General features: G+C 37.1%; 1 protein-coding gene across 1 annotated transcript in view; it reads left to right on the top strand.

Moving 5' to 3' along the window:
* The window catches only part of LOC106075071 (pituitary homeobox 1-like), a 30,772-nt gene that overhangs the window by 2,437 nt on the left and 11,660 nt on the right, over positions 1–16,675 (top strand). The window contains exons 2-4 of the mRNA XM_056018035.1: positions 2,160–2,657; positions 7,578–7,900; positions 10,299–10,502. Coding sequence (XP_055874010.1) covers positions 2,491–2,657; positions 7,578–7,900; positions 10,299–10,502 — 694 coding nt within the window. The 5' untranslated portion in view covers positions 2,160–2,490. The remainder of the gene's footprint in view (positions 1–2,159; positions 2,658–7,577; positions 7,901–10,298; positions 10,503–16,675) is intronic.

Genomic DNA, 16,675 nt, shown 5'->3' with positions numbered 1-16,675 from the left:
TGGATGAGTTTTTTATGTCTTCTTTTTCTGTTTTTACATGAATTTTTAGCTGCCCCTGAAAATAGACGCTATCAGTTTTTTTTTTGTGGTCTGTCTGTCAGTCCGTCCGTCCCGTTTAGATCTCATAAACTAAAAAAGATATTGAAAATCCGACATCATGATATTTTAGACCATTCAAAGTTCTGATGCAACGGCTACTTTTTTCTTTTCTGAAAATGAAAATTTTAATTTTTAAAATAAACTATGCAAGCATTCTTTTTTCATAAAATACACCATTTTTAAAACTACATGTATTCACTTTCTTCATTACGTCTCACTTTTCGGACAATAATAATGATCAGTTCAATTTGTTTTGCATTCATCCTAAAACGATGCAAGAGCTGCTATGCAAAGGCTATTTAGTAAGGGAGATGACTATTTACGGTATTAATTTAAAAAAACAATTAATAAGCAGTTTTTCATATTATCGCGTGAACTGCAGTAAGGGTATACACAACCATAGAACACTTAACTAAAGGAATTTTTTTTCTTCCGTAAATGTTTTTTTTTTTCTTGAGGCTTTGAATAAGAGACTGACCCTTTACAAAACAATTAGATCAATTAGATAATCATTATAAGACATCAGTTAGACCAGGTTCTTATCCAACTTCACCTTCACCTTCACTTTCACCTTTCTGTTTGCTGGACCATTGGGGCACCACACAAGACCTGTGAACCATCTTTTTGCCATTCTTCTCTGTCATTTTCCCTTGATAGAATTTCATTCTGATATTCTTTCTGAACTTATTGAAACTTGCCTTTTTTTTTAACCTGCCTTGGTGGACCAATTCGGAGGCCGATTAGAGTTTGTGTGAAAAAATTCACACAAACTGTCTTTGTAACCGTGTGTTTAATACGTTTTTTTTTCTTTAAGGAAGGAATATCAGAACATCCTAGGACGGCAGGGATTGGGTGCGGCGGGCTGGGATGCGGGTGGTTTTTTTTCCTTCTCAAGGTGCGTCTATCTCAGATTCTTCATCACACTATCACATCATTTTAATATTTCCATCGAAACCTGAGCTCCTTGGTTGAATAAGAAGCGCTGAACCTTTCCACCAACTGTAATACAGGGCCGGCCCTAACATTTGCGGGGCCCTATGCGAAAGGGACTGCGCGGGGCCCAGTCAGGGTAAGAATAATGATAATAAGTGAAAAATTAAGATTTTGTATTAGAAAATTAATTTGTCTTTGCATAACAAAGCCTAGAGCATATTTGTTGTTTTTTTTTTTTTTGTTGTTGTTGGTTTTTTTTTTTTGCGTTCTACCCAAAACTTCATAATTGTGTGTCACATGACTAGTTCTACTGTCTCTAAGTCACTTATTTTCTTAAACTTTTACACCCACTGTCCGATTCTCCGAGCTTTAACACAATTTGTTTTCATGCCTCGATAATGCAACAACAACATCGGACGTTTTAATCATAAGCCGAGTTTGGGTGAATTGTTTGTCTTCTTTGTTTGTTTGTTAATGATTGAGAGCTCATGACCAATAAGTATGTCTTATATTTTGTATAGAGTTGCTCACTCCTGAAGCAGCAAATCTTTGTATATTATTATCTTATCTTATAAATTACCGACGTTTCTTCAAAACAGAAGATAATTACATCTTACATGTATTCATTAGTCAATTTTGTGCAAGTTAATTACAGACTTAAACTCTGCTAAGTCATTTGGTTTTCCAGATTTGTTTTTAAGCCCCTTCCATGCACTTATCATGTAATGGGACTACGGAACAAGGAAAGCTTGTATGAATTAGACCTAGCAAATTACAGACTAGATAAGTAGGTTAACGATACCTTTAGTCAATAGAAATTTGCATGAATAAAAGTTTCTATTGGTATAATTTGTTCAAAAACAAGCTCCAAACTTTTGACTTCCTTATTATCGATAGTGGACAATAGAAATCTACGGAACGGAAGTAGAGAGCCCACCCTCTGACGTCATGAAATGAAATAAGTGAAAATTGAATTTCGGCCACAATTAAATCAATACTAATTAAATCAAGACACTTTCAATCGCGACCCTTGGCCCTAACCTTTGGCACTAACCTTTACCAAAAAGTCTTGAAGTGTTTGGTTTTTAACCCTATTACCATCTATTAAATTATTTTATTCTTTTTAGAAAAAAACAAATGGCACTCTCTACTACAAGAAACACCAAAAAAAAAATCTTTAAATAGTTTTTCATTGTCTCACAATAAACGAAAAACAACAAAAAGACCCAAAAAAGAAATCTTCATCAGATGTTCGTGCCGCCATTTCGCCAGCAGACGACTTGAGCGTCACACGTTTTTAATGCAATTTGATTGGATGGAATGGGTGTTGGCTATTTTGTTGTGAAGCCTCTCAAGGTCCTGGTCCGGGAGAATATTAAGTTCCGAGCCTGTGTTGAAGGAGACGAGAATTCGGCAAATTACATTTAAGAAGCGAAGATAAAGGCTTGATTCCAAATTATGGAGGGACACTTCAACGCCCTTTTGACGGCAGACGATATTGGCTTTCTGGATCATTCGGACGTAGGCTCCAGTTATTATTTTCCTTTGTGCGGACAGATGGACGAACCAGGAAGTACACAGAGATCAAGGTACGAGAATCATGAGCAGGGATGTCTGTCAGACAGGTGAGTGCAGATACTTTTCATGAAATATTGTACTTAATATTGTATTTATCGGATTCTCTGCGAAATGTCAAAGAGGCATTCATTGAAAGTAACACAACTCCGGGCATTAAATCTAGCTTCTGAACAGATTGAGAAAATAATCAATATGCTCTCTGAGTTAAAACATGCTAGTTTGAGTGATCCTGTCACTAAATATTTCTAACTTACATAGTATTTTGAAATAAAGTCTTTAAACTATCTTGTTAACCAGAACTCCGGAGTCTGGACCTGCAGGTATGCCATATTTGTGTCAATGCTAGAAGATTTCCATTCTGTGCTCTTCGATAATGTACCACCGGTGTGAGTCGCATAACTTTATGTTGCTAAATGTAACGATAGAAGCGATTACATATATATAGGGAGAAATAATGTGTTAACACTTTTTAACAGACAGACAGAGAGGGTTCATATAAGTTTCTCAAAAAAGTATAGACTTCCGTTGAATGTGACATGCCGCATTTGTAAACCTTTAGAGTTCCTTTGAAAAGATTTCACAAACGATTTGTTACCATTGCATTTGTCAAGAAAAAAAAATATTTTTATTCTTATCCACGAGGAAAGGCTTGGTGTCTGGCATGTCAAACATGGTGTCAATACTAGATCTAGACCAGGCATGTCAAACATGGCGTCAATACTAGATCTAGACCAGGCATGTCAAACATGGCGTCAATACTAGATCTAGACCAGGCATGTCAAACATGGCGTCAATACTAGATCTAGACCAGGCATGTCAAACATGGCGTCAATACTAGATCTAGACCAGGCATGTCAAACATGGCGTTTGGGGGCCGCATGCATTAGTGAAGGGAATTTTATTACGGAGTGAGTTATTAAAGCTTCTGAATAATTTGTCCAGAAAAGACGAAAGCATTCAAAGAAATAGCGTTAACCAGGAACACTGTGGCAGATAGAATAAATGACATGTCAGTCAGCTTGCGTGAACAATTAAAAAACAAAATAGTTGGTTTAGAATTATTTTCATTTGGCTCTCGATATAACGGGTGTAGCACAGTTGGCTCTCGATATAACGGGTGTAGCACAGTTGGCTCTCGATATAACGGGTGTAGCACAGTTGGCTCTCGGTATAACGGGTGTAGCACAGTTGGCTCTCGATATAACGGGTGTAGCACAGTTGGCTCTCGATATAACGGGTGTAGCACAGTTGGCTCTCGATATAACGGGTGTAGCACAGTTGGCTCTCGATATAACGGGTGTAGCACAGTTGGCTCTCGGTATAACGGGTGTAGCACAGTTGGCTCTCGGTATAACGGGTGTAGCACAGTTGGCTCTCGATATAACGGGTGTAGCACAGTTGGCTCTCGATATAACGGGTGTAGCACAGTTGGCTCTCGGTATAACGGGTGTAGCACAGTTGGCTCTCGATATAACGGGTGTAGCACAGTTGGCTCTCGATATAACGGGTGTAGCACAGTTGGCTCTCGATATAACGGGTGTAGCACAGTTGGCTCTCGGTATAACGGGTGTAGCACAGTTGGCTCTCGGTATAACGGGTGTAGCACAGTTGGCTCTCGATATAACGGGTGTAGCACAGTTGGCTCTCGATATAACGGGTGTAGCACAGTTGGCTCTCGGTATAACGGGTGTAGCACAGTTGGCTCTCGATATAACGGGTGTAGCACAGTTGGCTCTCGATATAACGGGTGTAGCACAGTTGGCTCTCGATATAACGGGTGTAGCACAGTTGGCTCTCGGTATAACGGGTGTAGCACAGTTGGCTCTTGATATAACGGTTGTAGCACAGTTGGCTCTCGATATAACGGGTGTAGCACAGTTGGCTCTCGATATAACGGGTGTAGCACAGTTGGCTCTTGGTATAACGGGTGTAGCACAGTTGGCTCTCGATATAACGGGTGTAGCACAGTTGGCTCTCGATATAACGGGTGTAGCACAGTTGGCTCTCGATATAACGGGTGTAGCACAGTTGGCTCTCGGTATAACGGGTGTAGCACAGTTGGCTCTCGATATAACGGGTGTAGCACAGTTGGCTCTCGATATAACGGGTGTAGCACAGTTGGCTCTCGGTATAACGGGTGTAGCACAGTTGGCTCTCGATATAACGGGTGTAGCACAGTTGGCTCTCGATATAACGGGTGTAGCACAGTTGGCTCTCGATATAACGGGTGTAGCACAGTTGGCTCTCGATATAACGGGTGTAGCACAGTTGGCTCTCGATATAACGGGTGTAGCACAGTTGGCTCTCGATATAACGGGTGTAGCACAGTTGGCTATATTCATAAGGCAAGAATTTTGAGATACACGAGGAACTACTTGAGCTCTGTTCTATATATAACACCACAACAAGCGAGGATGTTTTTGAGACAGGAGGTGATATTGCTGTATAATTTACCATTGGTAAAGATAGTTAGTCTAACAACGGATGGCGCACCAACCACAATGAAATGAAATGGTGCTGCTTACAAAACTAAGAGAGACTGATGCTCATTTTAAAATTTCTCATTTTCAGTGCATCATTTACCATTATGTGCAAAAAAATTACAATTCCAACATTTCATAAGACCGGTTTAGGTCGCTGTCAATTTTATTCTGCCCGTGGCTTAAATCATCGCCGCTGGCTCTCCTGACATAAAGTATTGAAAAGATTTTTGTACTGCGTGAGGAAATTGTATAGTTTCTGAACATGAAAGTTGAACCTGTTGAACATTTCCAGACTGAAGAATGGGTTCAGGATTTAGCATTGCAGTTGATCTCACTGGTCACCTGCATGACTTGAATTTGAAACTTCAAAATAAAGTCAAAATTGTCACAACTGCGTGTGATGATGTCAAGTGCTTTCAAGCAAAATTATAACTGTGGATATACCAAATGGGAAGAGAAAATTTTGTTCAGTTCTCAAGGCGTCAGGAAATAAAAAGATTTATTAAATACGGCTACAACATTTGGTAAATATATCCCACACCTGCAATCGTTATTAGATGCTTTTGATGACCGTTTTCGTGACTTCGTTTCATACGAGCAAGAATTTTCGTTGTCTGTATCTCCATTTTCATTTGCTCCTAAAAAAGCTGCTGATAACTGCTGATTGAATAGCAGTCAGATTCTTTGAGCCAAAATTTTATATTTTTTTACCTGAACGGTACGTTGAATTGCGAAAATTTGCAGCCAGAATTCTTGAAAAACCAGAAGTGTTTGCAAGCACTTATCTCTGTGAGCATTTTTTTTCCATAGTGAAGGCTACAAAAGCACCTCACTGTTCGAGATTATCTGATCAACATTTGTCATCAGTGATGAAAAGTGTCAGTGACAAACAAACTTCAACGTGACATTAATATATTTGTGTCCCAGAAAAGATGTCAAGCATCAGGACAAAGAAGATAATACGTAATCAAAGTAATTTTTAATTACCAAACCGTAGGCTACTACAAATTTAGCTAACTAAGGGACATTAATTATTGTATTCTATTGTATTGTTTTAATTTACATAAAACTAGTAGGCTGTTTTGCAACTGTTTTTTTGGTTGGGGCCTCTCAGGTCATTGTAACTTTTTAAGTGGCCCTTACCCCTTAACGAGTTTGAGATGCCTGGTCTAGACCCAGGTAGCATAGTCCACACATCCAGAATTAAAAATAGGGAAAGTAAAAAAAAAAGGGGGTGGAGCGATCAAAAGAGAATTGGTGGGGGGGGGGTAAAATGTATTTGGAAAATGTAATTAAAAGTGAAAGAAGCAATCGTTTAGTAAAAAGTGTAATCAGTTGGATGCCAACTTGATATGTTACATTTAGTTTACTTAATAGACATAAGATTTTTGGTCTGCATTCCTTCCCCTGCCCTCGAGCAAGTTTCCTCTGTCTGTCTGTCTGTCTCTCTGTCTGTCTGTCTCTCTGTCTGTCTATCTCTCTGTCTGTCTGTCTGTCTGTCTGTGTGTGTGTATGTTTGTGTGTGTGTGTATGTGTGTGAGAGTGAGAGAGAGACAGTGATTGAAATAAATGGATAAGTCATTGTTCTGTATTGACTTCTAATAAAACAAACAATAAATGGGTCTTTTTTTTTCCTCAAAAGACGTTACACAAATAAAGACAACTGACTGAAAAACAAAAAAAATGGAATGTGCACATTAACAAGGAAAAAAAAAAGACTCCAAACAATTCATCTCTGGACTCTGGAAACCTTTTCGATGGAGCTTTCACAATCAACAACTTAGTACTTGATAGTCCTAAGCATGTTTTCATAAAGATCATTTGAAATATCTCTAAGTAGAAAGAAAAAAAGTAATGACCGAATAACTAATAAGTGCTATACATTAAAAGCTTCTGTATTTATTGGTCCCCCACTTCATCCCCTCCCGTCCTTGTAGCATTGAATGGTTTTGTTACAGAACGTGTCTCCTCTAGAGAAGCGCTAGAAAATGTCAGTACAGAGAAATTCAACGTCATTATGAACTAGAACAAACAAAATATATATAAAAAAAAAAACACTTACAACTTTATCTCTCAATAATATAGAAATTTGTTTCCCTTTTTCGGTATGAAACAAAATAATTAATAATCTTTGGTAAATTTTTTTATTGATTCATGTTGTTTTTGTTTTTTTAGGTACAAGAAATAATTGTTTAAGCTTTCAACTTGATCCGAGAATGGGTGCGGGAAAAATACCGTACAATTATTTAAGGGGACAAAACCCGACATATTTAACCATATGTGTGAATACTAAAGAATTAGTTTCCCTTGTTGTTATCAAACTGGTGATGTGTTTTTGATGTGATCAACATCTCGCTGTTAAGACTTAAACTCAATTTTCAAGTATTTTTAGGGTGTAAAAGTCCAATCCTTTGCTACCCTAGTTACTAATAGCTGCCAATAATCTAGATTTGCTTTTTAATTAATTAATTTTTTTTTACCCAGGTCGATGAGTGACAACAGAGGCAGCTATACCATCAATGGGCTTCTGGCGCCCTCAGCTGCTCACGCCCTGGTGCAGTCTTCTCCACCTCATCACGGAGCACCACACCACCCCATCTCCAGCCAACCGCCTCTGCCGCCCACAGCCGATGGCTACCCGTACGCAGGAAATGGCTACCTACTGAGCGAACGCCACAGCGGGGGAGGGGGCCACGTGGGAGACAGCATGGGCAGAACTATCCTCTCAGCCGGAGAGGGCGATGGCATCGAAGGGACGCGGGTAAACGGAGGGCGAGACAACGCCTACAGTAACAATCTCTTTTCTGGTAAGTGCCATTTTGTTTTTAAGGAACGCCAACAGAATATGGAGAAAAAAAAAAAGCAAATATTATTATTACAGCTTTTTATATAGCGCTACTTTCATGCTTATAGCATGCTTATAGCGCTTTTGGTCCAATCTCATTTGTGGACCAGTGGGAGGGGGGGGGGGAAGGTGGTATCTAGGAGTTGGTTTTCCGTGTTGCCTTTAGGCGCTCAGTAAACACAACTCTGCCCAAGTCGGGTGTCGAACCGGGTGTACCTTCTAGGTAGCCAAACCAAGCCAAGTTCAAGCGCACTTGGCCTCTCGACCACGCTTCCCACCATACATGATCTTAGGAGCATGCTGCGAATGTCTGGGGTTCAAATCCAATATTAATCATGAAGCTATGACATAATTTTCTAAGGCACTGGGACAACCAAAACAGAGCTTACCGCACAGGATAAGTACTCACTTGTTTGGTTACTCCCAGTCTCTAACCAAGGTTATGACAACAGTTGCGAACTAATAACTACTGCTTATTAACTAACTTGTCTAACATTTGTTTTTATGTTCATTATGTATGTGCATATATTATACATAGGCTACATAGTTTTTAAACACACACAAAAAAAAACTGAACGCTTTTTGCAGTCTCTCCATGTGTCTATGAACACGTTGAATTTAGTTTGACGACGACCAAACTATTAGAGATTTTCACGATAAATTCAACAATGTCAAGGACGCAGAATGGAACCTCACTGTTGCCAACTACATGAAAAAGAATTGAGCTATTATTTTAACAATGTCTTAATGCAAGGAAGATGATTTTGGTATGAAATCTTTTATTAGCGCTAGTCAGTCGCACATTTGTTTTCAGATATGTTTTAAGTCATAGAGGGAAAGTCTAATCCTTCCCTCTGTATTGAAATTATTTTGGACTAGAAACAGAAGAGCTTTAAAAATTAACTCTTTCAATGCTAAAAAGTGCACACAAATTATCATTTACTTATTTAAAAAGCAAAGCTGTTCAGCCCTTCCTTTATTTTGTACACCAGATACACCATTAATTCTTGATATTTATAGTTTTTTTCTGCCATGTATTAAAATCTCCAATATATGTTACATTGGACAAAACAGCTTCTTAATCCCCCAAAAGAACAGACCCACTAAAGCCGTAGTAAAGACACAGTATACTGAAAGCCTTCTTATAAATCTTCTTTTTTAAAAGATTAAAAAAATAATTATATTAAAAAAAAGAAAATACTTATTTAGTTTTACAATATATGGGTTCGCTTGCAGAAGATCAAAATTAGACGTTGAACCTATTCGCATTATGTTCCAGGCAATGGCGAAACAGGATTTTCAAAAGCGATTTTAGTTTTTAAGATCTAAAAAATGTGCCTGTGAGTGCAAAAAAAAATTTCGTTTTAAACGTAAAGATCAAAGTTCCATATGTTGTCTTAACTTGTGACGTGGCAACACGCTATTGGTCTAAACTGCCCACAGGTTGTGACGTTACAGGTCAGTGTTCAAGCCTTCTAAGTCGTTTAGACTGGGTTTAAGTCTGTGATTCTGTGTGGCTAGTACTTTGTCCTTTCATATTCACCAAGGAACACTGCTTCTAGGTGATGGTTAGGTTGCCAATAGTTACTTTGTACTTTTATTTTCACCAAGGAACACTGCTTCTAGGTGATGGTTAGGTTGCCAATAGTTACTTTGTACTTTTATTTTCACCAAGGAACACTGCTTCTAGGTGATGGTTAGGTTGCTAATAGTTACTTTGTACTTTTATTTTCACCAAGGAACACTGCTTCTAGGTGATGGTTAGGTTGCCAATAGTTACTTTGTACTTTTATTTTCACCAAGGAACACTGCTTCTAGGTGATGGTTAGGTTGCTAATAGTTACTTTGTACTTTGTAACAAAATGTAACGTCCACTTGTCTTAAAACTTGTGTAGCCTAAAGACGGTATCTAGACTGAATGACAAACGAACATTGCTAAACAATGAACTTCGTTAGGGGATTTCTTTATGTGAGTCTTGGTGTATCTCTTGTACATAATGAAGAAATTGTTGATAATGTCTGCTTTTTAATAGGTAGATGATCATTTGCATGCATTGCAGAATCCACATTTTTTAACTTTCCCCCTTGTAGCACAAAATATTTTTTAATAAAAAGAAATCTTACAGCAACGCTCATTGACAGTGACACAAGTAAAAACTTATTTAAAACCAATCAACAACACTCAGAAGTAATAGTAAATTTTTTAAATTATAGGTTAGTGCCTTCAATAACAGAATTACACTTCAAATTTTCGTTTAATGCTTTATTTCATTAGTTGACCAAACCTATGACAAAGTTGTATTAACTATACACCAGCAGTTTAAAAAAAAATTATTTGACCGAGATAGTCTTGTCCACAGAATACTACTACTCCAAGCACGAGTCGACTCGATCCCCTGCCTTGCAGACCTCCAACACATCCTCCTCAAAGATATCTACCTCCTCCTCTTCATCTGCCTCCTCGCCCCTGTCCAGTTCTAACCGTGGGCACATGGGCGGAGACGTTGTTGACCGTGATACTTCTGGTGGGGTGAAGAAGTTTGAGTATGAAGAGAAATATAACGGTAAGTGGTTAGTCCTGGGTTTAGGTTAGAGTGCTCACTTGTTACAGTCAGGTGTTGACAACTATGCAAACTTTTTGTTTTCCACTCAGAGTGGTGAGAAGACAAGAAGATGAGGACATTCAGTTTAAACAATAAGAATTACGAAAGAACATTCTCTTTGACACACACACACAAACTGAATGAACATTCTCTTTGACGCACACACACACACTGAATGAACATTCTCTTTGTCACACATAGTGAATGAACATTCTCTTTGTCACACATATTGAATGAACATTCTCTTTGTCACACATAGTGAATGAACATTCTCTTTGTCACACATATTGAATGAACATTTTCTTTGTCACACACACACACTAAATCTCTTTTTTATATCAACTACTTTCTCTCTCACACCATCTCACACACTCATTCTTTATCCATTTCTCTCTGTCTCTCTGTCTCTGTCTCTCTCTGTCAATCAAAATACTTTCTGTCTATCTTAATTACGATCTCTATCTTATCTAATTTTTTCTTTATCAATTATCTATCTATTAATATTTAATCTCTCTCTTTTTCTCTCTCTCTACACACTCACACATACACATATCATACACACACATATATATTATATATATGCTAAAAGCATGAAATAGCGCTAAACAAAAACAATTTGGTAAAAATATTTCTAATCGCACAAATTTATTGTTGTTTGTCTAGAATAGTCTAGATCTATTCCAAATTTATATAGATGACTGATCAAAACTATTTGATACAATTTCACTTTGAATAAACTTTTTTTTTTAATTATTTTTTATGTCTGTCACTATCGACCTGTCGTCATCTAACTAGTATGTCTGTCACTACCGACCTGTCGTCATCTAACTAGTAGGCCTATATCTCCTGGTTAGTGCCTCTGTGCCATTCATCACATAGAGCTCCATATATTTTTGAAGGATTTATTTTTTTTAGCACTTACATATCATTTTTTAAAAAATGCAAAAATCCTCAAATGTTTAGGAAATACACTAAAACTCCAATGACGGAAATACAGAAACAAAATAGCTACAAGAAAGCAAGGCATTCTAAAGCAGCCCCCATATACCTGTAATATATAAGATAAGATAAGATTATGATTTGTCATATGATAGCATTCTCGATTTCTCTTTGATTTACTAGAGATTGATTGACTTTAAGGTATTTAAGATGTGACATTCTTGGTTTTATTGTTATTCACTTCGAGTGCTGCTAATCGAGATGTTTTTGTCCATCTACGTACAAGCTCTACCAATGCCAACTGTCTTTCCTGTCATTGACACATGCAATGTATAGCTTTAGGCACCCTCTCACTGTAATTTCTTACCACCTTTGACAAGTTCCTCCACTGAGTGGCTTTTATACCTGCAGCCACGGTGGTAGGTCGTACAACAGTGCATTGCACCACCCTGTGTTAGAAAGAAAGACAGACAGACAGACAGACAGACAGACAGACAGACAGACAGACAGATAGACAGACAGATAGATAGATAGATAGACAGACAGACAGACAGACAGACAGACAGACAGACAGACAGACAGACAGATAGACAGACAGATAGATAGATAGATAAACAGACAGACAGACAGACAGACAGACAGATAGACAGACAGACAGATAGATAGATAGATAGATAGACAGACAGACAGACAGACAGACAGACAGACAGACAGATAGATAGATAGATAGATAGATAGATAGATAGATAGATAGATAGATAGATAGATAGATAGATAGATAGATAGATAGATAGATAGATAGATAGATACACATACTTACAGATATATATATATATATATACACACATTAGAAATGAAAACAAAAAAGAGACAAAAATGTGTTTCTATCGCCGATTCCCTAATTTCTCTAACATTTTAAAAGACACTGCCAGTGGGGCGTATGTTACGTATTAGTAATCAACATGCAGTTCATTTTGCATGCTCAGACAAAAGATAAGAGAGGCATATTATCATTATTCCGACCCAAGGGAGTTAATGAGAAAAAAAAAAGACGTCGTCGGGTCTTTCGAGGAGTTTGTGTTATGTTGGAATTACTTCCCTTTGTAAAAGAAAAAAAAATTCGTTACAGGGAAAAAAAGAAGTTGACAAAGGAATCCTTTGAACTGAAATTGAATCAGAATCTAAGAAACCATAGTTCTGTCCCCTAGACCCTAGGAGCCAACACAAGGATCGTGCTTTAAGACTCGACATCAAGGAGGACCACCTTCACTTTCTCTGGTTATAAAAAAAAACAAAAACAACGAAATATCTCTAAAAAAAAAAAAAAGAATATTTGAATAAAGAAGAAAATTGCTTACATTTTATATTTTACTTATATACATATAGTTATTCTGTGTAAGTCCTGCTTTTTAACAAATTTTCTTTATAAGGTATGTAAAAATACACAACCAATCTTTTGTTCATTTCTACATACATAACTATAAATTCACCTGTGAAAACAATAGGGGGGACACCATATGCACAAAGAGGTCACCTTTTGCGAATAATGTAATACATGAGAATCGAGAACCCCTGTGACAACAATAAATGTAAGAAACAAACACAATAAAAAAATCTTCCTTGACCTCTACAAGGATCCGCGTCGAAATTGTAGAAACACAATGTAATGGCGTCGACAACGCACACCCCATCATAGTAAGAAGAGCCCAGGTTAGAAGAAAATTGTAAAAACAATTCCTACAAAGAAGTAGAAATGTTGATACTGAAGTGCGCAATCTTGCAACGGTCGTTGATTGTAGCCCCAAACCTCTGGTAGACAACTGAACCGACTGTTAGTGAAGTAAAAAGTAAAGTTCCCCTTTCAGACCCTGTAGGCGTATTATTATATCTTAACTTAATAAATATTGACTTAAATAACTTCTTTATGAACAAAACTAAGTAGAACCTTTATTACTATATAAACAAATTTAACTTGAGATCAAATGAAATCAATGTAGTAGACTTTAGTAATAATATAAAATGGTATTCTGAACAAATCTAACTCATTACAATAACACGTCTGGCGTTCTGGAGTCGTCTGTCCCACTCAAGACGTTTGAAGACAATGCCGCATGTCTTGCATCATCCACAATTCATAGCTAAGCCTCCCCCCACCCCAACCATCACCATAGACACACACACACACACACACACACTCCAGAACACACACGCAGCACACGTATGTCTATAATTTTTTTCATATTCTAACTGTCACGTCCAGTATAATGCCTGCTTCAGTCTCTCTCTCTCTCTCTCTCTCAGAGAAATGACGTAAACAAGACGGATAGAATAGCGTTAGTGGAGACGTATTTTTTTTTTAAATTGACTCAATCTGTTTTAGATTGCATTCAGAAGGCTGCATAATAAGGCATAGTGCGAATATAAAAAGACGTTTCTTTGTTGAATAGTTTAAATTTTGATAATAGTGTCCTTTTTTTACTTTATCTATTCTCTTAAATAGATCTAAAAACTACGTGAAAATGTGTGTTCCTTGAAAAAAGAAACGTCTACTCCTCTTCTTGTTAGCATGTTCCTCCTCATAAGTTGAGAAACACTGCAGCTTCACATATTTGCATCTATCTCCTTTTGATAAAGATTTTTGTTTGTTACAGAGATTATAACAACTCACTCTGTCTGTCTGTCTGTCCAGTAAAAAAATCCATTTTCCGTTCTCGGATCAAGTTGAAACTTTACACAATTATACCTTGTCGATAACAACACACGAAGCAACCAACAAATTAACCAATTGGTTAAATTAATAAATCGTATTTAATCAATTCTGATTAATATGGAAAATGTACTTAGGCTGATGAGAGCGACCCGCGACAATAATCACGCAGAGTTTGATATTATAACGTGCAGAGTCTTCTAATAGACCTAACTTTTTGGACAACAAACCTGTTTGGTTTGCATGTAAATGTTTAAATTTTCAGTCATTAATAATTAGGCTAATGGCATGACTGATTCAAAATAATTGATGCAATCTCATTCAGTATAAGCGAGTTTTATATATATATACACACACACACACACACACACACACATATATATATATATATATATATATATATATATATATATATATATATATATATATATATATATATATATATATATATATATATATATATATATATATATATATATACATTTAATTATTTAGTTTTTGTTTTTATATAATCATCAAATATGAAATGTATTCAATAGAATGGTGCTATTTGCAAATAGGTCAACGATACTGTACGATCAAGAGTACTGTTGTTCACAGTTTCTGTTCCCCTATTTTAACTAATTAGATAGAAAACTTTATAAATTGCATTAAGGAAGTTTATATTTTATTTATTCTTGCGCCCTCATTAACTGTGTTCACTGACATATATAAAATTAAGGAAAGGGGAATAACTGTGAACGTTGATTTGAACTTGTTATTTCCCTTTCTTTACAAACATGTTTCTTAAATCAAATCAATTACAAGCCGACTATGCCCACGTCGTACCGACTTTTAGTTTCCAGAATTGTTTTGGTGAACTATTTTACACAGGAAGTGGACAGCCCATCACAACGAAAACATATCTGTGGCTTCCTTCGCGTCATCAAAACAAGGCGTTGCTAAGTGCAGGAGGGTGTTGCTAAGGACACAGGGTGCTGTTTGAAAAAAAGAAAAGAGGGAGAGGGGGAGCTCTCTGCTGGGAGCAGTGGTTGGTATACATCAAAAGGCCACGAGGATAATGTCTTGAGCAAACTGGACAAAGTCTTCTGTTGGGCTTCCCGGCATTAGCATTAGTTTCGTAGTTTGTTATACAGCTTCCCGGATGTCTAGGCAGGCGACAGGTGCACGCGCCTTGCAATGCTGCAGGCTTTTCTTTTTGTTTCACAGACAAGACAACACGATGCGGGGTGTTTGTGTGTGTGTTTGAAGGAGGGCTTAGGTCTGAGACTGGGAGAAAAGTCGTTAGTGTTGAGGGAGACGTCATTTTAATTTCTGCTTCTGTTTATTTGCTGCTGTTTGAGTTTAACTCTTCCTCTCCAAATTGACGATACCAACGTCGATTTGTACCCATTAAATTAAATTAATTTTTGGTTTAATGAACTTTGATTTGCTTTGAGTAAAAAGAGCACGCAATCTTCGTTAAATAAAACATTTTCTGATCACAAACAAAAAAGTTATTGAAGTTTAATCAGAACAGTAAAATGTTGTTTGTTTGTTTTGTAAAATGTTTTACATGTTCCTTCAGAGTTGAAGATAGTTTACTTCCTAGTCCAAACCTCCCTCAGGACGACGGGGGATGGGAGCGGGCAGGGTTTGAACCCGGGACCCATGTCAGTTGTTAAGAGTAACAAAAAAACTAAAACAAATTAATTCCACTTATCTTATTCATGGCAAACCAGTATCACAGACTAAAAACGCAAAATACCTAGGTGTTATAATAAATGAAAAACTATCATGGAATCCACATATTGATGAAACTACAAAAAAATCAAACAAAGCATTAGGATTTATTAAAAGAAATTTCTATAAATCAAATAAGAACATAAAACTAAAATGTTACTTAACCTTGGTTAGGCCAATAATAGAATATGCATCCTCCGTTTGGGACCCCTCAACTCAAGAAAACATTAAGAAACTGGAACAGACACAAAATAGAGCAGTGAGATTCATAACAAACGAATATTCACATTTGACTAGAGTAACACCTTTAGTAAAATCACTAAATTTAGAAAGCCTTCAGGACAGAAGGCTCAAAAGTAAAGTAGCAATCATACATAAAACACTGAACCATAATCCTCAAATACAAAAACAAAATTTAATTAATACTCTGAAAGACACAAAGATAAAGGCACATTCCTCGTCCCATATGCTAGGACAAATTTGTACAAATACTCCTTCTTCCCTAGTGCTATTAGAGCATGGAATGGGTTGCCTGAGCTAGCCAGGAAAACCAGTGACTTGGCAGAATTTAAGTCATTGGTTAATATGCATGACTAAATGCATGACGCGTAGGACGTAATCATCTTCTTTTTTGAAGTAACGTCTGTATTATATAAGATAAGGGACCATCGATAAATCCAAACGACGGTCCAGCGCGCTAACCGCACGACCAGGCAGTCATCCAGTAGAGTGAAATAAAAAGGAGCAAAATGAATAATTCCATTGG

This window comes from Biomphalaria glabrata, chromosome 1, assembly GCF_947242115.1.
Source record: "Biomphalaria glabrata chromosome 1, xgBioGlab47.1, whole genome shotgun sequence".
NCBI classification, from domain to species: domain Eukaryota; kingdom Metazoa; phylum Mollusca; class Gastropoda; family Planorbidae; genus Biomphalaria; species Biomphalaria glabrata.
The sequence above is the reverse complement of the archived record's forward strand: the minus strand, read 5'-3'. Positions and strand labels throughout refer to the sequence as shown.